At 42.9% G+C, this 22,290-nt stretch overlaps 1 protein-coding gene across 3 annotated transcripts in view; it reads left to right on the forward strand.

The window, feature by feature from the left end:
- LOC121232404 (polycomb group RING finger protein 3-like) overlaps positions 1-15,447 on the forward strand; it is a 187,373-nt gene extending 171,926 nt beyond the window's left edge. For all 3 annotated transcript variants that reach the window (XM_041121533.1, XM_041121535.1, XM_041121534.1), the window contains one exon: positions 11,313-15,447. In XM_041121533.1, the coding sequence (XP_040977467.1) occupies positions 11,313-11,360 (48 nt within the window). In that variant the 3' untranslated portion in view covers positions 11,361-15,447. The remainder of the gene's footprint in view (positions 1-11,312) is intronic.
- Positions 15,448-22,290: the final 6,843 nt, after the last annotated feature.

A 22,290-nucleotide genomic window follows, 5' to 3' on the forward strand; every position in this document is an offset into this window, starting at 1 on the left:
GAGTGAGTGGCTGTATGGTGCTTAGTTGCTGGCTGGGGTTAAACCACGACACGGTGTCTCACCATCCTCATCATAAAGAATTTCTTCCTTATATCAAATTTAAATCTACTCTCTTTCAGTTTAAAACTGTTGCCTCTTGTCCTGTCACTACAGGCCCTGGTAAAAAGTCTTTCTCCATCTTTCTTATAAGCCCCCTTAATATATTGAAAGGCCGCAATAAGGTCTCCCTGGAGCCTTCTCTTCTCCAGGCTGAACAACCCCAACTCTTTCAGCCTTTCTGCAGAGGAGAGGTGTTCAGTGCTCTGATCATTTTCGTTGCCCTCCTTTGGACCCGCTCTAACAGGTCCATGTCTTTCTTGTGCTGGGGACCCCAGAGCTGGACGCAATACTCCAGGTGGGGTCTCGTGAGAGCAAAGTAGAGGGTGAGAATGACCTCTCTCAACCTGATAGCCACGTTTCTTTTGATGCAGCCCAGGATACGATTGACTTTCTGGGCTGCAAGCACACATTGCCGACTCATGTGCAATTTTTCATCCACCGGTATCCCCAAGTCCTTCTCTGCAGGGCTGCTCTCAATCCATTCGGCCCTCAGTCTGTACTGAAATTAGGGATTGCCCTGACCCAGGCGCAGGACCTTGTACTTGGCCTTCTTGAACTTCTTGAGGTTCTCATGGGCCCACTTCTCAAGCCTGTCAAGGTCCCTCTGGATGGCATCCCTTCCCTCTAGGAAATCAACTGCACCATTCAGCTTGGTGTCGTCTGTAAACTTGCCGAGGGTGCACTCAATCCCACTGTCTGTGTTACTGATGAAGATATTAAACAGTATTGGTCCCAGTACGGACCCTCGAGGGACACCGTTCGCTACTGGTTTCCATTTGGACATTGAGCCATTGACTGAAACTCTTCAGACGTGGCCATCCAGCCAGTTCCTTATCCACCTAACACTCCATCCATCAAACCCATATCTCTCCAGTTTTGAGGCCAGAATGCTGTGGGGGACTGTATCAAAGGCCTTACAGAAGTCCACGTAGACAATATCCATAGCTCTTCCTTTTTTCACTGATGCAGTCCCTCCATCATAGAAGGCCACTAGATTAGTCAGGACCTTTTTCCAGTCACTGGGGACTTCGCCTGGCTACCATGTCTTTTGAAATATGATGGAGAGTGGCTTAGCAACTACATCAGCCAGTTCCCTCAGGACCCTGGGGTGCATCTCGTCAGGTGCCATGGACTTGTATATGCTCAGGTTCCTCAGGTGGTCTCGATCCTGCTCTTCTCCTACTAAGGGAGGGACTTCATTTCCCCAGCCCCTGCCTTGAGGTTCAGGGGTTTTAGAGATGTGGGAAGAGAGATTACCATTGAAAACTGAGGCAAAAAAATTGTTGAGTACCTCAGCCTTCTCCATGTCAGTTATCACTAGTTCCCATGTCTTATTTATCGGGGGGTGTACATTTTCTTTAATCTTCCTTTTATGGCCAATGTACCTGTAGAAGCCCTTCTTATTATTCTTTGCATCCCTCACCAAATTCAGCTCCAGCTGTGCCTTAGCTTTCCTGTTCCCATCCCTACGCATCCGGGCAGCGTCCCTATGTTCTTCCCAGGATACGTGTCCCTGGTTCAACTGCCTATGCATTTCCTTCTTACACTTTAGTTTGACTAGAAGTTTCTTACTGAGTCATGCCAGTCTCCTGCTTTCCTCGCCCGTTTTCTTACACATGGGAATCGATAGTTCTTGTGCTCTAAGAAAAATGTCCTTAAGGAGCTGCCAGCTCTGTTCAGTTCCTTTGTCCCTGAGGGCATCTACCCAGGGTGTCCCATCCACTAGTTCCTTAAACAACTGAAAGTTTGCTCTCCTAAAATTCAGGGTCCTGACTGTACCTGTACTTCACCTGGCCCATATCCCTCAAGATTGTGAATCCCACCAGGGCATGATCACTGCAGCCCAGGCTGCCACCAGTCTTGACCTCTCTAATTAGTTCATCTGTGTTGGTGAGCAAGAGGTCCAGTAACCCTTCTCCTCTGGTCAGGCTGTCTATTACCTGGGTTAAGAAATTATCCTTGACGCACACCAAGAGTCTACTGGGCTGCTTACACCTTGCTGTGTTGGTTTTCCAGCAGATGTCAGGGTGACTGAAGTCCCCCAGCAGGATCAGGGCCAGTGAGCATGAGGATTCCTGTAGCTGAAGTAAGAACTCTTCATCAACAATATCAACCCCTGGTGTACACCACTCATGACTGGCCTCCAGCTGGATTTCATGCTGCTGATCACAACCCTTTGAGTCTGGCAGTTCAGTCATTTTTCTGTCCACTTAGCTCGTTCCTACCTCATTAGTTTTTCTGTGAGGCTTTTATGGGAGACAAATCCCTGATTGATTCCACACATATTTTCCCCTGTAGGGGAGATCTGAGAAACATGAATCTATTTATATGTCAGGGAGCATTTAGGGCCAGCTACTCCCTACGGGAATGGGGAAGCTGTGCACAAACAACAGCTAGTGAGGCCAGGTCTTGCCAGCCAGACCCTGGCCCTACAGTACCCAAGCAAGGCAGACCCAGAGATCATAGCCAGGTTCAACCAAGAGCTCAGATCATCAGGGATGATGAGGCCTCTAGGGTCTTGAGTGTGGCGTCACCAAAGCACAGGCTACGCAAATGTTATATGGTACAGTTTTAAACCAGTACTTAATCTGTCACTGTTCCTTAAAGCTACTAATATCAAGGGTAATTTTCCAGCCCATTGTTTTGGGTATTGTCCTACAGTTTTCTTTAGACTATTTTTACAATCTGATTCATTATTTCTAGCATTCTGGATGATTGTGGGTGGTAAGATGTATGCAGTCTTTGTTTAATTCCCAGGTTACTCATTAAGGCTTGAGTTCTTTCACTTACAGAAGTCCCTCCTTATCTGATCCTTTCTTTGAGGGTGTTCCATACCTACAGATAATTTCCTTAAATAGAAGTTTTACAGTTACAGAGGCTGTGTTCCTTTTAGAGGAAAAAGTTCCAACCCATCCTGAAAAGATACCTCTGATGACAAGGTGTCATGGTTTAACCCAGCCAGCAGCTAAGCACCACACAGCCACTCCCTCACTCCCCCCCACAGTGGGATGGGGGAGAGAATCAAAAGGGTAAAAGTGTGAAAACTTGTGAGTTGAGATAAAGACAGTTTAATAATTAAAAAAAGGAGGGGGGGGGAACCACAAAGAGAGAGGGACACCCCCCCCAAACCAAGAAAAACAAATGATGCAAAAGAAAGCAATTGCTCACCACCAACCAACTGATGCCCAGCCAGTCCCTGAGCAATGGCAGCCCCCACCAACCTCCACCCACCCTGTTTTATTGCTGAGCACAATGTCATATGGTATGGAATATCCCTTTGGTCAGTTGGGATCAGCTGTCCCAGCTGTGTCCCCTCCCAACTTCTTGTGCATCCCCAGCCTACTCGCTGATGGGGCAGTATGAGAAGCAGAAAACACCTTGACTCTGTGGAAGTACTGCTCAGCAATAGCTAAAACATCCTGTTTTCATCACAAATTCAAAACATAACCTCATACAAGCTACTATGAAGAAATTTATCTCTATCCCGACCAAAACCACTACACAAGGAGCACTTTCAGCAGGTGCTAGGGAGAGGCCTATAGAACTGCTGGGCCTAGCACTAATAGAAGTAGTGAGCAGGTATAACATTTGTTATGGTAGGGTATGCAGAAATTGGCTAGAAATTCTGCTGAGGGTAGATTATGTGTGCTCAGCAACAGTAATGATGTGCTTTGGGGCATGGTTCCCAGCACTAACTAGAGCAACTATCACTGGAATATCAGAGGTCTTGACTTAGACGCAGCTCCAGAGGAAGATGCAAGGCAAACAGGGCATAGTGCGTCAGCAAGGGGGTGATGTGGCAGTTTGCATGGCAGTTCGTGTGGAAAGGCATGCAGGAAGGGTGCTGAAGCTCTGCCAGCTTGACCAGGGAGCGATGGTATCCACTCGGCAGAAGGCCATGGCCTCTCTAAACTCTGCACCCACCACGACTGACACAGCTTCTCAGACCTCCTATGGGAACATGCTGCTACCCATGTGTTAGGTTGCAGGGTGTGCCCTACTCTTATGCCAGTACCGGATGGCAGTAGTAAGCACACCTGTGAGAGGTGTGCCCAGGTAGAGGAACTCAGCTTAGTGACAGAGCTCCAGGAGGAGGTGAGTAGGTTGAGGAGCAGCAGGGAGTCTGAGAGAGAGATAGACTACTGGAACCACACCTTACCTTCCCTGGGACAGGCCTGTCAGGCAGACAGAACACATGATATGGAGGATTCCCTATCCTCTCTCCAGCCAGCAGAACGCAGTGACTTAAGGGATAGGGGGCAATGGCAACAAGTTCCTGCCCGGCACAGCAGGCGTATCTCCTCCATGACTACCTCGCCTTCCTAGGTGCCCTTGCATAATAGGTACGAGGCTCTGCAAGTAGAACTGAACAATGATGAGGATGGAGGTTCATCTAGGTTGGAGATGTCGCCAAGGTTAAGTCGGCCTATGCACTGTGTCAAAACCACTTCCATAAAGAAAAAAAAATAAACGAGTTATTGTCATAGGAGACTCTCTTCTGAGGGGAACAGAAGGTCCAATTTGCTGGCCAGACCAACTTCTTAGGGAAGTCTGCTGCCTCCCTGAGGCCCAAGTTACAGATGTGATGAGGAAACTTCCTACCCTGGTACGGGCCTTGGATTATTATCCATTATTGAATTTTCAGGTAGGCAGTGATGAAGTTGCAATAAGAAGTCCAAGGGCAATCAAAAGAGACTTCAGGGCCTTGGGACAACCAGTTAAGGGATCAGGAGCATGAGTAGTGTTCTCCTCTATCCTTCTAGTTGCAGGGAACGATGAGGGAAGAAACAGGAAGAGCCAGCAGATCAATACCTGGCTCCGAGCCTGGTGTCACCAGCAGAATTTTGGGTTTTTTGATCATGGGTCAGTCTACATGACGCCAGGCCTGCTGGCAACAGATGGGGTACACCTTTCTCAAAGGGGGAAAAGGATCTTTGTGCAAGAGTTATCAGGGCTCATTGAAAAATATTTAAACTGGATTTGAAGGGGGAAAGGGATAAAACCAGGCTGGCTAGTGATAAGCCTGGGGGCGGCATGCCAATGTTTGAGGGATGGCGTGCTAGCAAGCTCCTTCAGTCTGCTCTACGATGTGCTGAGCACACTGGATCATATATGAAATATCTCTGTACTAATGCACGCAGCACCTTAGCCATCTCCATAGAAGCAGGTGATGGAGATCCCCGTGGCAGCAAAGACACAAGGGTTATTGATGTGTTAGAAACCACAGTAGCACCTGAGAACAGTCACATAGGAGTTAGGGCTTCTCCCCCAAAAAAGGTGGCAGCATCAATGGCCCAACTGAAGTGAATCTAGACCAATGCACACAGCATGGGCAACAAACAGGAGGAGCTGGAAGCCATTGTGCAGCTGGAAAACTATGATATAGTTGCAATCACGGAAACATGGTGGCTTGACTCATGCAACTGGAGTGCTGCAATGGATGGCTATAAACTCTTGAGAAGGGATAGGCAAGGAAGGAGAGGCGGTGGGGTAGCCCTGTATGTTAGGGAGTGTTTTCACTGTCTAGAGCTTGAAGATGGTGATGAAAGGGTCAAGTGTTTATGGGTAAGAATCAGGGGAAAGGCCAACAAGGCAGATATCATGGTGGGAGTCTGTTATAGACCACCCAACCAGGATGAAGAGACAGATGAAATATTCTATAAGCAGCTGGGAGAAGTCTCATGATCGCTAGCCCTTGTTCTCATGGGGGACTTCAACTTACCAGATGACTGCTGGAAATACAATACAGCAGAGAAGAAACAATCTAGGAGGTTCCTGGAGTGTGTGGACGATAACTTCCTGACACAGCTGGTGAGGGAGCCAACTAGGGAAGGTGCCCCGCTGCACCTGTTGTTTGCGAACAGAGAAGGACTTGTGGGTGATGTGATGGTTGGAGGCTGTCTTGGGCATAACAATCACGAAATGATAGAGTTTTCGATTCTTGGTGAAGTAAGGAGGGGGGTTCAGCAGAACTACTACCTTGGACTTCTGGAGGGCAGACTTTGGCCTGTTTAGGGGCCTGGTTGAGAGAGTCCCTTGGGAGGCAGTCCTGAAGGGCAAAGGAGCCCAGGAAGGCTGGAACATTCTTCAAGAAGGAAATCTTAAAGGCACAGGGGCAGGCTGTCCCCATGTGCTGAAAGATGAGCCGGCAGGGAAGAAGACTGGCCTGGCTGAACAGAGAGCTTTGGCTGGAATTCAGGGAAAAAAAGAGAGTTTATGACCTTTAAAAAAGGGGCAGGCAACTCAGGAGGACTACAAGGATGTCGTGAGGTTATGCAGGGAGAAAAGTGAAGGGCCAAAGCCCAACTAGAACTTAATCTGGCTACTGTGGTAAAAGACAATAAAAAATGTTTCTATAAATATATTAGCAACAAAAGGAGGGCTAAGGAGAATCTCCATCCTATACTGGATGCAGGGGGAATCATAGTGACAAAGGCTGAGGTACTTAATGCCTTCTTTGCCTCAGTCTTTAATAGTAAGACCAGTTGTTCTCAGGGTACCCAGACCCCTGAGCTGGAAGACAGGGACGGGGAGCAGAATGAAGCCAAGGGGAAATGGTTAGTGACCTGCTACACCTCTTGGACACACACAAGTCTATGGGGCCAGATGGGATCTACCCAAGGGTACTGAGGGAGCTGGCGAAAGTGCTCACCAAGCTATTTGCAATCATTTATCAGCAGTCCTGGCTAACTGGGGAGGTCCCAGTGGACTGGAGGTTAGCACATGTGATACCCATCTACAAGAAGGGCCGGAAGGAGGATTGCAGCGACTGGATTAACCACTCAAGCTATCTGTACAAGATTCCGTTTATTTCACAAAAGGATCAGACTTATATATGTTTCAACAAGGATCTGGAAAGTACTAAGGGCATACAGCCAAACAGGTGTTGTTTGTTCAACTCGTGACTGTCTTCAGTCACATTCACTCACACACATTCCCCAAAGCTACTCGCTTTGGCACATTCTTACCATATTCTGGGCGGTTTTCCAGCCCATCCCTTTCATGCACTCCCACAAACAACGTTCCACATTCTGTTCGGCCTGTTCCAGGATCCTTTAAGATTACAGAGTGTATATTTAGATTGTTTATTATAACTTAACATATAAATCTAGACTATTCTTATTTAATCAGCCAGCAGACAGGAGCTGTACCTTCCATGACCTCCACATAGGATCTGGGGAACTACAGGCCTGTCAGTCTGACCTCGGTGCTGGGGAAGGTTATGGAGCAGATCATCTTGAGAGGCTTCACACGGCATGTACAGGACAACCAGGCGGTCAGGCCCAGTCAGCATGGGTTTATGAAAGGCAGGTCCTGCTTGACGAACCTGATCTCCTTCTATGACAAGGTGACCTGCTTAGTGGATGAGGGAAAGGCTGTGGATGTTGTCTACTCAGACTTCAGTAAAGCCTTTGACACCATTTCCCACAGCATTCTCCTGGAGAAACTAGCTGCTTATGGTTTGGATGGGCATACTCTTCGCTGGGTAAAAAACTGGCTGGATGGCTGGGCCCAAAGAGTTGTGGTGCATGGAGTTAAATCCAGTTGGCGGCCGGTCACAAGTGGGGTTCCCCAGGGCTCAGTATTGGGGCCAGTTCTGTTTAATATCTTTATCAATGATCTGGATGAGGGGATCGAGTGCACCCTCAGTAAGTTTGCAGACGACACCAAGTTGGGTGGGAGTGTTGGTCTGCTTGAGGGAAGGAAGACTCTACAGAGGGATCTGGACAGGCTGGATCAATGGGCCAAGGCCAGTTGTATGCAATTCAACATGGCTAAGTGCCGGGTCCTGCACTTGGGTCACAACAACCCCATGCAATGCTACAGGCTTGGGGAAGAGTGGCTAGAAAGCTGCCTGGCGAAAAAGGACCTGGGGGTGTTGGTCAACAGCCGGCTGAATATGAGCTGGCAGTGTGCCCAGGTGGCCAAGAAGGCCAACAGCATCCTGTATCAGAAATAGTGTGGCCAGCAGGACTAGGGGAATGATCGTCCCTTTGTACTTGGCACTGGTGAGACCACACCTGGAATACTGTGTTCCATTTTGGGCCCCTCACTACAGGAAAGACATTGAGGTGCTTGAGTGTGTCCAGAGAAGAGCAATGAAGCTGGTGAAGGGTCTAGAGAACAAGTCTTATGAGGAGCAACTGAGGGAACTGGGGCTGTTTAGTCTGGAGAAAAGGAGGCTGAGGGGAGACCTTATCGCTCTCTACAACTACCTGAAAGGAAGTTGTAGCGAGCTGGGTGTCTGTCTCTTCTCCCAAGTAACAAGTGATAGGAGAAGAGGAAATGGCCTCAGGTTGTGCCAGGGGAGGTTTAGATTGGACATTAGGAAAAATTTCTTCACCGAAAGTGTTATCAAGAATTGGAACAGGCTGCCCAGGGAAGTGGTTGAGTCACCATCCCTGGAGGTATTTGAAAGACATGTAGACGTGGCGCTTAGGGACATGGTTTAGTGGTGAACTTGGCAGTGTTAGGTTAATGGTTGGACTGGATGATCTTAAAGGTCTTTTCCAACCTAACAGATTCTATGATTCTATCTCTCCAGGCCTTTGGCTGCAGTGAGTGCCTGGGGCTTCTTGCTAAGGCTGGAGTAGGAGGAGATGGTGTCCTTGTCTGCAGAAGATGTGTGTTGGTGGAGAATCTCTGTTGTGAAATAACAAGGAGGAGGCCAGCAGACTGCAGGGTATCAAAGGTGATGAAAAGGAGATTGATAGGATTTTCTTTAAGACCCTAGAGATACAAGAGTCTGAATCTGCAGGTGCAATGAGGGAGGGGGCAGCCAGGGTCTGTGTTGAAAGAAAGGAACAAGGTAAATGGCAGTATCACATCCCTGGACTTCAGGAGAGCAGGCTTTGGTCTGTTCAAAGACCTGCTTGGAAGAATTCTGTGTTTTGTGGTTTAACCCCAGTAGGCAACTAAGCACCACACAGCCACTTGCTCGCTCCCTCCCAGTGGGATGGGGGAGAGAATTGGAAGGGTAAAAGGAAGAAAAATTGTTGGTTGAGATAAAGACAGTTTAGTGGGTAAAGCAAAGCTGTGTGTGCAAGCAGAGCAAAATAAGGAATTCATTCACTACTTCCTGTAGGCAGGCAGCTGTTTAGCCATTTCCAGGAAAGCAGGGCTTCCTCATGCATAATGGTCCAAACATCCCCCCCCTTCCTCCTTCTTTCCCACAGCTTTTATTGAGTCCCCTCCCAACTTCTTGTGCACCCCCAGCCTACTTGCTGATGGAGCAGTGTGAGAAACAGGCGGCCTTGATGCTACGCAAGCACTGTTCAGCAATAACTAAAACATGGACATGTTATCAACACTGTTTTGGTCACAAATCCAAACCATAGCACCATAAGAGCTGCTATGAAGAAAGCTAACTCCATCCAGTAGATAAGTATTTGTACTGTGTGAATAGTTAACATAATTCACTTGTGCACATGTGCTTGTAATTTATTGGATTGGAGCAACATTAGGGAGGCCAGCCCCATCTGTCTACTAAGTAGATGGTCATACTGACATGCTAGTGGCTTTCAGGTATGTGTTCAGAAAGTCCCTCAGTGGCCCCTTGTCTATTCAGGTGTATATATAATCCTATAGTTTTCATCTACATATAGCAGCCCCCACTTTCTTGGATGTGGTCTGAGTTCTGCAACCCATTATTAATGCCAGTGTTTGCTTATGGCCTTGGCCTTAAGCAGACCCTTGGTGTTCTGCGTTTATCAGATCTTGTGGGTTCAACAGGACTGCTAGTTTCAGGAGCTTATTGGTCCTTGGGAGACTTTCACACACTATCTTCATGAAGTTCAAGAAGTTCATGAAGAGCCTCATGAAGTTCAACAAGGGGAAAGGCAAAGTCCTGCACCTGGGGAAGAACAACCCCATGCACCAATATATGCTTGGGGCCACCCAGCTGGAAAGCAGCTTGGCAGAAAAGGTCCTGGGGTCCTGGTGGACACCAGGTTGAACAAGAGCCAGCAATGTGCCCTTGCTGCACAGAAGGCTGATGGTATCCTGGGATGCATCAGGCAAAGTATTGCCGGTAGGTCGAGGGAGGTGATCCTTCCCCTCTACTCAGCACTGGTGAGGCCACACCTGGAGTCCTGCGACCAGTTCTGGGCTCCCCAGTACAAGAGAGACATGGATATACTGGAGAGAGTCCAGCATAGGGCCATGAAGATGATTAAGGGACTAGAGCATCTCTCCTATGAGGAAAGGCTGAGAGAGCTGGGACTGTTTAGCCTAGAGAAGAGAAGGCTCAGGGCTCATCAATGTATATAAATACCTGAAGGGAGGGTGCAAAGAGGACAGAGCCAGGCTCTTTTCATTGGTGCCCAGTGACAGGACAAGAGGCACTGGGCACAAGCTGAAGCAGAGGTTCCCTCTGAACATCAGGAAACACTTTTTGACTGTGAGGGTGACTGAGCAATGGAAGGGGTTGTCCAGGGATATTGTGGAGTCTCCCTCCTTGGAGATATTCAGAAGCCATCTGGACATAGTCCTGGGCAAGTGGCTCTAGGTGACCATGCTTGAGCGGGGGGGGTTGGACCAGATGACCTCCAGGTGTCCCTTCCAACCTCAGTCATTCTGTGATTCTCAGCATGTACTTTTCCTCTCTTTGGCCTGCTCTTTTCAGGTAACTATTGCTCCATCCACGCACATAAGTACCTAAAGAGCCAATTCACACAAATTCATGCAGAAGAGGCTTTTATGACCATTCTTTATGTTGTGTAAACTTGAACTGTAGAACTCTGTATTGCAGGATGTTGTAGATGTTAAAAGTTTACATAGCTTTAAAAAAGCAATGGGTAAATTCACAGAAGAATTATTGGCTGAGGACTATTAATACAAGGTTCTACATCTGGCTTAGGAAATTCCTGAATTGTTTGAGAATGGGGAGCATTCTGGAGACTATTGCTATTTACTTGCCCTGTTCTTATGCCCTTCCCTAAGGGTCTGTGATTGGCTCCTGCTAGGAACAGGTTCTATTCTAGATGGTCAGACCTAGTGTTAGCTACTTTTAGGATGATCAATTACTGAGACAAAAGTTGAAGGATTCTTTTGAGGGGGGCTCCATAGATGGGGTATCTTGGTGAAATTTTTGAATATAGCTACTCTGATAGTCTCTCTAAGCTTTAATTTATGAAACAGATAAGTTTAATTTTAAAGTATATGAATTCACTTTGGTTTTGCCCCTTAACATGTCTGATGATTCTGTCTTGCAGAAAGCACCTCTACTGCTACATTACAGACCCAAAATGGACTTGCTGTAGGAGAACTTTATTGTCCTTCTGGACAGTTTTTTTTGCAGAGACTATCATCTGGTACCTTAGTGCAGCACTTAACTCTCATGTGAAACGAACCAGCAGAATCATTTTGGAACATTGTAGTGCTTCTATAGCAGACTGTCATGAATATTTCTAGGGATGTGCTACATGGATTTTTGGACAAAAAAAAATATATATATATATATTTATTTTTGTACAAATGAAATAAATCACAACTCAACGGGATTCTACCAGCACTGAGTTTACAGGTAGTGAAAACACTTCGCAGTTCCATGGAGCTCAGCCTGATTCATCTCTTTGTAGTTACACAAAAATAAGTTAAAATGGTGTGGGAGAGATTTAAAATGTTGCTTTTAGCACCAAATTACTACATTTACTTATTTTTTTGTCTTTAAAATTTACAAATTGTTTCAGTATGTTTTTCTGAGGTGTTCTTGTTTTATGTAGTATGCCCAATTATGTCAGCTTTAATCAAGCCATTCTATAGAGCATTGAACATACCTAATGATATACAGTGACTGGTGATATTTATTATGCTGCATTAAAAACTTCCTAAAAGCCTGGATATCCAATTACTTCATTAGTTTTGCACAACGTTTGTTCTTTATTTTGTATTTCAGTAATGTTTTAATATCCCCCCTTTGCATGTTGATTTGAAGTGAGTTCACTTGATTTTTTTAAATATGCCTTAATATTTTGCCATGGCATAAATTACATCCAATCATAACAAATACTCATAAGTGCTGAACTTATGAAATTGTTTTGAAGCAAATATGTCATATAATTGGGGCTTGCAAAAATCGAATTTTACTTTAGGGAGTATTTGCTATTTCATTAGCTGTTAAAACTATGGCTGTTGGGCACCTTTTGTTGATGTTGCACAAGTTTCCATTTCACTAGCTAAAAATTCTTCAGTTAACTGTAAACCAATTCTGTGTTTCTTTTACTGTTTTCTATATGAAATCATAGCTGTTTATAGCTCAATTACTATTTATCTTTGAGGTCAGATTAGATTACAGGGGCACCGTCTGGCCTTAACTGATAATTTTGCTTGTGTCAAGGCCCAAGAGATGCAAACTACCATACGTGTATGTGTGTCTGTGTACAGACATGCACGCACCTTAGAGAATCCACCTTCAGTAGTGCTTAGCAGTGTTGACTACACTGATTGAAAGGCTTTTTAAAATAGTCAGCTTCATAAAAATGTGGTAGTAGTTGAAAGTGACTTCTGCAAGCTGTATGCTGCATAACATTATATATAGCATGGATGTGAGTGTGTCTGACATGGGGTCTTAAATAACTGAAAAGAAGATAAGCAGTATTATTGGCAGCTGGAGGCTGCCAATATTTTTTAACTCTTTGAGTTTTCCTGTCAGCTGAAAATGGCAGTTATATCAAACACTTTATTCTTTCATAAAATGTCGATGGCTAGGAAAATCAGTATGCCTGTTAGCACTGTCCTGCTTCTTCCAGCTGTGCTCCCCTACTTTGCAAGAAAGCATTGCTTAACATCACTTGATAATAGGAGGTTGATCTCATAAGAGGCTTATTCAAGTATTCTAAATCCTACTGCATCTTCTTGAGTTTTCCAAGCACCACATTGCTCTGCATATCTCCCATGCTTTTCTTAATTGAACTTTTCAGTTCTTTTCCTAGTTCTGCTGTTGCCAGAGGGACGCTCTAAGTTCACTTTGTCTCAGGAAATGGGGCCCTTGTTTTCATTTATGGCCATAGATGGTGAATGGTGAAGAAAATGAAAGAAATGCAAAGAGAAAGAAAAAGTCTACTGAACTATGGGGATAGTCAAGAGAGCCACAGTAAGGCCAGTGGAGTACTGCCATCTCTGCAAATGATGATGTGAGACCACTAAATTTGAACAACTGGTTTAGACAGGACTTCTTTATGTCAAGGCTTAGAGAATGTGCATGTGATGGAATTAGAAGTTTGCTCTTGTTTTGCTGTACTGTTTCTGGACTCGCTTACCTACAATTTAGCTTTTATCTGTTTTTAGCATTAATAGAAGTGACAGAAGAGGACAGGTGAGATCTAATTAGTCTCTATTTTTGGTAGTTTTTCACAGAAGAGTGAATGCAGGTGATATGGATGTATATGTAAGTTAACATAATAGGCCTTTCTGGAGCTCTTTGGCTATCATTGTATACTTCCCAGTGTAAATCAGGGGCTGGTTCCAGTTGGTAAGGCTTCCAGAGAATGCAAATATAGTTATAAACACCCATCCTCCAGGCACCCCTAATGTACCTGACACAGACATGGAGCTCAAGTCCATAGACCATGTAAATGCCTAATTAATTTTTCAACTACAGTCTAAGGGTTTTATAAATATATTTGTGATTGGTCTACCTCAGTATATGTACACTGTGGAACCTTTTTGCAAGATCAGATGTTGATGCAGCGCTGTTGAAGTTTATTGGGATTTTAGTGTTTTCCTGTGTAGCTCTACAACTGAAAGAGGTTAGCAGTTACAAACATGTAAATTCAGAAAGCTCTCTGCCATTCAGTTCTAAATCTTGCTCTAACAGTCTATAGTATAGAATATATGTTTGCAAGTTTGTAACTACCTTTGGAATCACTTGAATTTGTTACGGTGCTATATCAATATATTTAAATCTTTATATAGGTATGCATCTGTAGCTAGTGTTAACACCTATAGCTGGTGATTGCTCATAATTGTGTGTAACTGCTTTTGTTATGTGTTTAACCTGATAAAACCTCAGCAGTGCTTTTAAAACCAAACCAACCAAACAAACAAAACCAACCACAACCCTATTGTTCAGATCATGTCACAATAGCTATCTTCATTACAAAAGCTGTTTCCCATGGGGAGGGATGGGATGGTGTCTGCACCATTTGTTTGCTTTCTAGCTTTATAGAAAGACTAGACTACAACTGAATTCAAGTCAGAGGCAAGCCTTGGAGTCAAAGTTCTGTTTTACTTCTTTGAAGCTTAAGAAACAGTTGATTTAATGTCAAGATTATATTGGCTAAAACAATACTGACTTTCTCTCTCTCTCTCTTTTTTTTTAAGCTTTTAAATCTGAAAGTTGGGCTCAGTATAGATATTTCTTGAATCCTGATAAGATCATGATTAATTTATTTTGATCTTAATGAAGATAGCATTACTGGGAAGTAATTTTTACAGCCGCTTACACTGGTAAATAATTGCGGTAAAAAGGTATCTTGTAGCATTATCCTCAGCAGCAATGAGACTAAATTATCCCAGGCTCAAAGTCTCACTAGATATAGTTTTCATTAAAAATAGATAATTCACAGAAAATACATAATATTGAATTTAAATAAGATTTAGGAGCTTGGAAAAATTAACTTTATAAAAATTATTTATTATATTAAGCATTCTGTTTTATTTTATCATTTGAGTATTTTTTGTTTCAAAGGTCCAGCTTTATTTGCAGGCATATAAAACTGTAAAAGTTTTTACAGCTTCTTCCTGTTATATTAGGTTTGAATGGCTTTTATTTGTATGTCTTTGCTATGTGTGGCTGAAGAGCTTTGCTTTTTCTTTTGTGGAATGGGTCAGAAACATGCATTTATAAGGCATATGTTTAAACTGTAAATGTAGCATCTACTTCTAAATTGAAAAGCAATGTAGATGGGGGTTTTCATATATACATTCAGTGGGTTTTTGCTTGGAATTTTAATTTGTGGTTTGTTGGGTTTTTTTAATAATGAAGTTTGGAATTTTATGGGCTTGTAAAATCTTTAAGTGCAAGAACTACCCATCAGCAATATTTTAAAATGGTTGATCTAGCAAGAAACTTCAATATGAATTGTGGAAGTAATATGCAAAAGATGCAGCCTATCCAAAATTGGTTTGTGCCATTGTTATGTCTGGTATCTTTGCGTGTCATCTAACTTGAGAATATTTATTTTTATTGGTTGTGCAATAATATACACAACACTGTCACCTCTGGGAATGTGGGACTGCAAAAATGAGACTACATTTATGATGGTACTATTTTTTTTCAATAGACTATGAGCCTTTGAAAGCTTATTTGGTTCTACTGTTGTTATAACAGCATAATTAGTCTTAGGAGATTCACTTTTTTTCCTACTGGATGGTAAATGGAACTATAGAGCTAGCCTATTTATCAATTATATGAATCTTACCATTGAGTTAAGTATAATTGGAAAGAGCCAACTAGTCTGTACAATAACACATTAATCTTAATAAATGTGTTTTCTCAACAGTACTTAAGAAATGTATTTAGTACATAAGGCTAAATTTTACAGAAAAATCTAGTTTCTGTATTTCCTTGGGTAATTGATTCAGTTTGGACATTTCACCAGAGATATTAATACAATCTATGCTTCAGTATTTCTGCCTGAAGTCAATAACAAGAAAAAATGTCAGACATACTAGAATCTTTGCATAAGATTCACTTAATTGAGAGGTATTGACTTCTGGCTCTTTTAAAGGTGCAGAGAGAGCATTAAGGTGCCTAACATCAGCATGGAAAAATACTTTAATGTCTGCTTTCATAAAAATCTGTAATCATGTACAGACACTCTCTAGGTACCTGCCTTTTGTGGGAAGCCAACAGTCATATTTTTACAATGGAGTTTGATATACCTATACACAAATTTAAAACTCTGTTGTTGTTTGAGCCACTTGAATGGATCCTCAAGGCTTCTTGGAAACCTTTTGAAGCCACCATGATCTGCCGAGGTCAGATTGCAAGATAGGGGCTGAAAGCCAATTCTGCAAATTCTTACAGTGGTAACTTTATCACTAACCTAGATGGTTCCACTGAAAACAGTGGAATCATTCATGTGGACAAAATTGCTTAAATGTCTGTCTGCAAGATGGAGTCCTAATTTTTGAAGGACGGACTGATGTTTCTGTATCTTTTAACTTAAAATGCATTGGTTTAATAAAGTTATTTTATCCAAGTAATTTAATTGGACAAAAAGAGTTTGTTCTTTTTCTGCAACAACATTAAATTAAGGTTAAAGGACAATAAACCAGTACAATCACTAAGCCTTTATCCTCGATATGTGGCATAATAAAAAGATACTGAAACTATCACAGTGTAAGACAATATTTTTGACTTGGTTTCACTTGAGAGATTACTTTTTTATAATGTTTCCTGTGTGATTTTTGTAATATTGGTGGCTAGTTTTGGTCTGAAGAAGCCTTTTGGGATTATTGCGTAATGTTTTGATTTTACGATAGTGATGCTTGTATCCAGTGTTTTGCCAAATAATATTATATGCTTGTTAATAAAAGTAAAAAAGCTAACTGAAATCCTGCCAGGCTGGTGGTAGTTGTTCCGTTCCATTCCCCCCCACCCCCATACTATATTATGCAAGCTAGTCCTTTATGTTCTTAAACAAACACAGTGTGACTGGAACAAGAATGACATACATGGTTCTATAATCAATCTTTATTCCCATCTGTGGCTATAATTGCCTATCAGTTAATTAACATGTCTTCTGTTGGGGGGACAGGAAGTAGGTACTTTACCATTTTCATGTATTTGTGAGTATAAATATACTTAGAATAGAATATAGAACTGCACACAGTATTCAAGGTGAGGCCACACCAAGGTTAAATACAGCAGGATAATGACCTCTTTTGACCAGCTGGTTATGCTGTGTCTGATGCACCACAGGATGCATTTTGCCCTCCTGGCTGCCAGGGCACACTGCTGACTCATATTGAGCCTGCTGTCAACCAGCACCCCCAGATCCCTTTCTGCAGGGCTGCTCTCCAGCCACTCCTCTCCCAAGTTATACTTGTGCCTGGCGTTACTCTGTCACAGGTGCAGAATCCAGCATTTGTTCTTGTTAAATTTAATCCCATTAATTGCAGCCCAATGCCCCAATCTATCTAGATCCCTCTGCAAGGCCTCTTGCCCCTCAAGAGAGTCAACAGCACCTCCCAGTTTGGTATCATCAGCAAACTTGCTAATGGTGCATTCAACTCCTGCATCCAGATCATTGATAAATATATTAAATGGAACTAGGCCTAGAATTGAACCCTGAGGAACACCACTGGTGACTGGCCGCCAGCCAGATGTAGCCCCATTCACTACAACCCTTTGAGCTCTGCCCTTCAGCCAGTTCTTCACCCAGCGTACCGTGTACCTGCTCATCCCACAGTTGGACAACCTGTCCAGAAGGATGCTGTGAGGGACAGTACCAAAAGCCTTACTAAAATCCAGAAAAACTACTTGCCCTACCTATACATGTTACTTTAAGTTTCACTCTTATCTAATGATGCTGATGCAGAGGGGTAGGCTGGACCGTGACACTCTTTTGGACACATGTCAAATTGAAAAGCATACCAACCCAAATTTTTACTTTTCTCTTTTTTGAATAGGGAGGAAGAGGGCATAGCTGTCCCTGATGGGCTTGGGAGAGGGTGATCTTGCAGCATCTTCCTACAGTACTGTGAATTTACAGACTATTCTATTGCTGTTTGTATTGAGGAATGCAGAAGGGTTCTTTTCCTGCTAATAAGTTAGGAATTGTCAAGAGTTTTGGATTGGTTCAAAGTCAGAGGTTTGTTCTTGCACACAATTGTCTCACCAATAGTAGCCATGTATAATCATCCCAAGGAGATGCCACAGATTGCCACTGATTGGTTCATTGAAATACTGACATGAGAGATCTAGCAGAGGAAGGTCACTTTATTTATAAATAGTCATTTAAAAGTGAATAAGCATTAGCAGTAATTCTACTACCAGAGCTAACACTGCAAATTGTAAATCTTATATGTTCTCATTATTAGCGGTTCTGACACTTCCCCTGTCCTTTCTACTGCTGTTCATCTGTCTGTGAACTAGTTGGTGACACGTCAGGTTCAGCTTGCTTTTTCCCACTGTGCTGTTTTTAGTGGATTTCAGGAATCCAGAAAAAAATAGTGCTAGAAATGTTCTGTTTCACAGTAGTATAATTATAGATTTTCTTTTTTCCAACTCCTGTACCATGCTGGAATAGTGAGAGTAAAACAACTGCTATCTGTGACCCAACATGTTTGGACAGAAGTACATAATGATATACAGTGTGTAAGCTATGGATTCTTAATTGGCATATGCTTCACAGAATGGTTGAAGTTGGAAGGGACAGCTGGAGATCATCTATTCCAATTCCCCTCTTCTCAAAGCAGTCACCTAGAGGAGGTTGCTCAGAACCATGTCTAGTCAGGTTTTGAATATCTCCAAGGATGGAGACTCCACAAGCTCCCTGGGCAACCTGTTCCAGTGTTCAATCACCCTCATGGTAAAAAAGGTTTTTCTTATGTTTAGGTGGAATTTCTTGAATTTAAATTTGTGCCCATTGCCTCTTGTCCTGTCACTGAGCACTACTGGAGGAGTCTGGCTCAATCTTCTTTACTGCCTCCCACCAGGTATTAACACACATTGATAAGATTCCCCCCCCCCGAGCCTTGTCTTCTCTAAGCTGAACAGTCCCAGTTCTCTCAGCCTCTCCTCATGTGTCAGATGTTCCAATTCCTTAATCGATTTTGTGGTCCTTTGCTGGACTTGCTCAAGTATGCCCATGTCCTTGTACTGGGGAGCTTCAGGATTGGACACAGCACAACAGATGTGGCCTCACCAGTGCTGAGCAGAGGATAAGGATCGCATCTACTGGTGCACGGGATTGTTCCTTCCCAAGTGCAGGGCTTGGCATTTCCCTTTGTTGAACTCCATGAGGTTCCTGTTGGCCCATTTCTGCAGCTTGTCCAGGTCCCTCTGAATCGCAGCACAACCATCTGGTCTATCAACCACTCTTTCTGGTTTTGTATCATCTGCAAACTAGCTGAGGGTGAACTCAGTCCCATTGTCCAGATCATTAATGAAGAGGTTAAACAGGATTGGCCCCAGTAATGACCCCTGGGATACATCACTAGTGACTGGCTTCCAGATGGACTTCATGCCACTGGTTGCAACCCTTTGAGTCTGTCAGTTGAGACAGTTTTCAGTCCACCTCACTGTCTACTTATCTAGCCTGTACTTCATCAGCTTCTCTATGAGGATGTTGTGGGAGACAATGTTGGAAGCCTTGCTAAAGTCAAGGTAAACAAACATCTACTGCTCACTCCTCATCCACCTTAGCCAATTATCTCACTGTAGAAATCTGTCAGGCTGGTTAAGCATGATTTTCCCTTCCTAAATCCATGTTGACTACTCCCAGTAACCTTCTCGTCCTTAATGTTTGGAAGTGGTTTCCAGGATTAGTTGCTCCATTGGCTTCCCAGGGATTGAGGTGAGGCTGACCAGCCTGTAGTTCCCCAGATCCTCTTTCCCTTCTTGAAGATAAGAGTGACATTTGTTTTCTTCCAGTGTTCAAGAACCTTCTCTGATTACCAAGATCTTTCAAAGATAATAGAGAATAGCCTTGCAATGACATTGGCTGGCTCCCTCAGCACTTGTGAATGCATCCCATCAGGTCCCACGGACTTGGGTATGTCCAGTCTGTTTCAATGTTCTCTAACTTGATCGTCCTCCACCAAAGGTAAGTCTTCCTTGATCCAGACTTTCCCACTGGTCTCAGGGGCCTGGGATTCCTGAGGGCAAATCTTACTAGTAAAGACCAAGGTGGAGAAGGTATTCAGTACCTTGGCCTTTTCCATATCCTCTGTCATGTCCAGAGGAAGCTCTTTGGGTTTGCAGTAGGAATGGCTTGCATGTATATGTAATTTCAAGAATGGTTAAAGACAGCACTATCAATGTTTATTATGAATGTCACCTTTGCAAAATATCCTGTTGTAAAAATTGTTTTTCAATTTAATGTTTTGTATCATTCTGTCTATATTATACTTGTAGCAGTTCAGATTTTTTTTTGCATAGAAATATTTCTTTGACCTTTTATTTTTTATTTCCATTACTTCTGTGGTAGCTTAAAATGATTCCTCTAAACTAGACTCAATTGTACATCATGGAAAATCTAAACAGAACTGTGGGGTGGAGCAGAGCAAACCCCCTCTTGTTGCCTAATCACAGTGCTTAAACCACCACACACAGAGGAGTAGAAGCAATTCTAGCTTGCCCATGGAATTCCTCAAGTCTCACACAAGCAGCTTTGGCAATAATCATGTAAGTGCGCCCTGAAAGCATAAACCTGTCTCTGCAGTTAACGAGCAAAAAACTATATTTTTCTCTAGAGATCACTCAACATGATAAAAATTCCAACTGCTAGCACTTCATCTATTTATAATCTGATTTGAGTATTTAAGCTATTCTGCAATAAGAAAGAGTAATTGCAAGCTAAATGTCTCCTTTTGTACAATAGCTATGAATTTTTTGAGATAGGAACATTCAGAAAAAAAAATCCATATTATATCTCAATATAAGTTGATTAAAGTGAATTTGAAGTGTCCCTGTGTGGACAACTACTCAGGATTAAATTGACCTTTATTCACTTAAGTGTAAATCACTTTCACTTCTGAGTAGGGGTATAATGGATATAATGGTATAATACAATCCATGTTAAAAGTTCACTTGGATTAACTCTTTATGTACCTGGATATGAAAAAACCCCTCTGTCTTTAGCTTGTAAAATAGGTATTACTTAGCTCGCTCTTTCTTTCTTTTTGCTATAAGACATTCTTGTTGATTTACTTTTATCTTAGAGAAACTCAAGTGGTGAGTTGGATGTAGTGGGAGAAAAATTTACAAGAGTATTTTTTGGTAGATATATCTTACAAGATTTAAGTCATGCTCCACCTTCTGAAAATTCACTCTAAGGCATCTTTCACATGATAATTTTCTTCAGTATGTTCTGTGATCATGTCTGTAGAGGTTTTGTATTGCTGAGCATGAATTAGAGCATGAGTAGTACTTTGTGTGTTCTGTGTAATGACTGTATTTTTGCATGTATAAACATATACTTCTGTTGCACAGTACTGTAACCTGTGTAATGCTATGGTCCTGCCATTTGCAGTTCTGTAGCCTGATTTCCACTTGCAGATCTGTACCCTTTCACTCAAGATGCTGTGGCAGTGTTTTCCAGAACCTCTGTGTCAGTATTTCTCCCTTATTATGCTGTTGTTCTTATGTCCTTGCACCTGCACACTCCAGTACTGTTATGGCAGGTTCTCATGGGAAGCGAAGGCTACTGGTGTGAGAATCACCCCTTCCTCTTCCTGCTCCTTGTTTTGTAGCTTTTAGTTTACATTAGGGGAAAAGACAATGAATAATGAAGTGTAGATAATAGTCATTTAAATATCTGATATGTATTGTCCATTACTATGCATGCACAAAGCTTATCAACCAATCAGTATGAAACACTTGTGCCTAATTAAGCAAGCGCCAATCAGTGCTAATAGTGGCATAAATGTGAATAACCAATAGGGTGTTTGAGCAGGTCCTGATGAAAAGTGTATAGTAGTAGAGGAAAAGCATAGCAAAAACTTATCATCATCTTCATCATCATCACCTTCATCATCATCACCTTCATCATCATCGCCACTTTCTTGCAGACTCTTAGTATGGCAGGAAGCTGATATGCTGTAATAAGTCCAGTTGGCAAAACTACTTGGAATACATTAGTGAAACTGGTTCAGCATTGATCGGCTGTTTTCTTCACTTAAATTCAGTTGGCTGTATTTTCCAGACCACAGCTAAGTCCAACACAGTTTGAATACATTATGAGTAATGGTTTGAAACTAAAAAAGGGTAGATTCAAACTAGATGTAAGGAAGAAATTTTTTACAATGAGGGTGGTGAAACACTGGAACAGGTTGCCCAGAGAGGTGATAGATGCCCCATCTCTGGAAACATTCAAGGTCAGGTTGGACAGGACTTTGAGCAACCTGATCTAGTTGAAGATGTCCCTGCTCATTGCAGGGGGGTTGGATTAGATGACCTTTAAAGGTACCTTCCAACCCAAACCACTCTATGATTCTATGATTCTATAAAAATGTAGAAAA

The sequence above is a fragment of the Aquila chrysaetos genome (assembly GCF_900496995.4).
Source record: "Aquila chrysaetos chrysaetos chromosome W unlocalized genomic scaffold, bAquChr1.4 W_unloc_2, whole genome shotgun sequence".
In the NCBI taxonomy this organism is placed as follows: Eukaryota; Metazoa; Chordata; class Aves; order Accipitriformes; family Accipitridae; genus Aquila; species Aquila chrysaetos.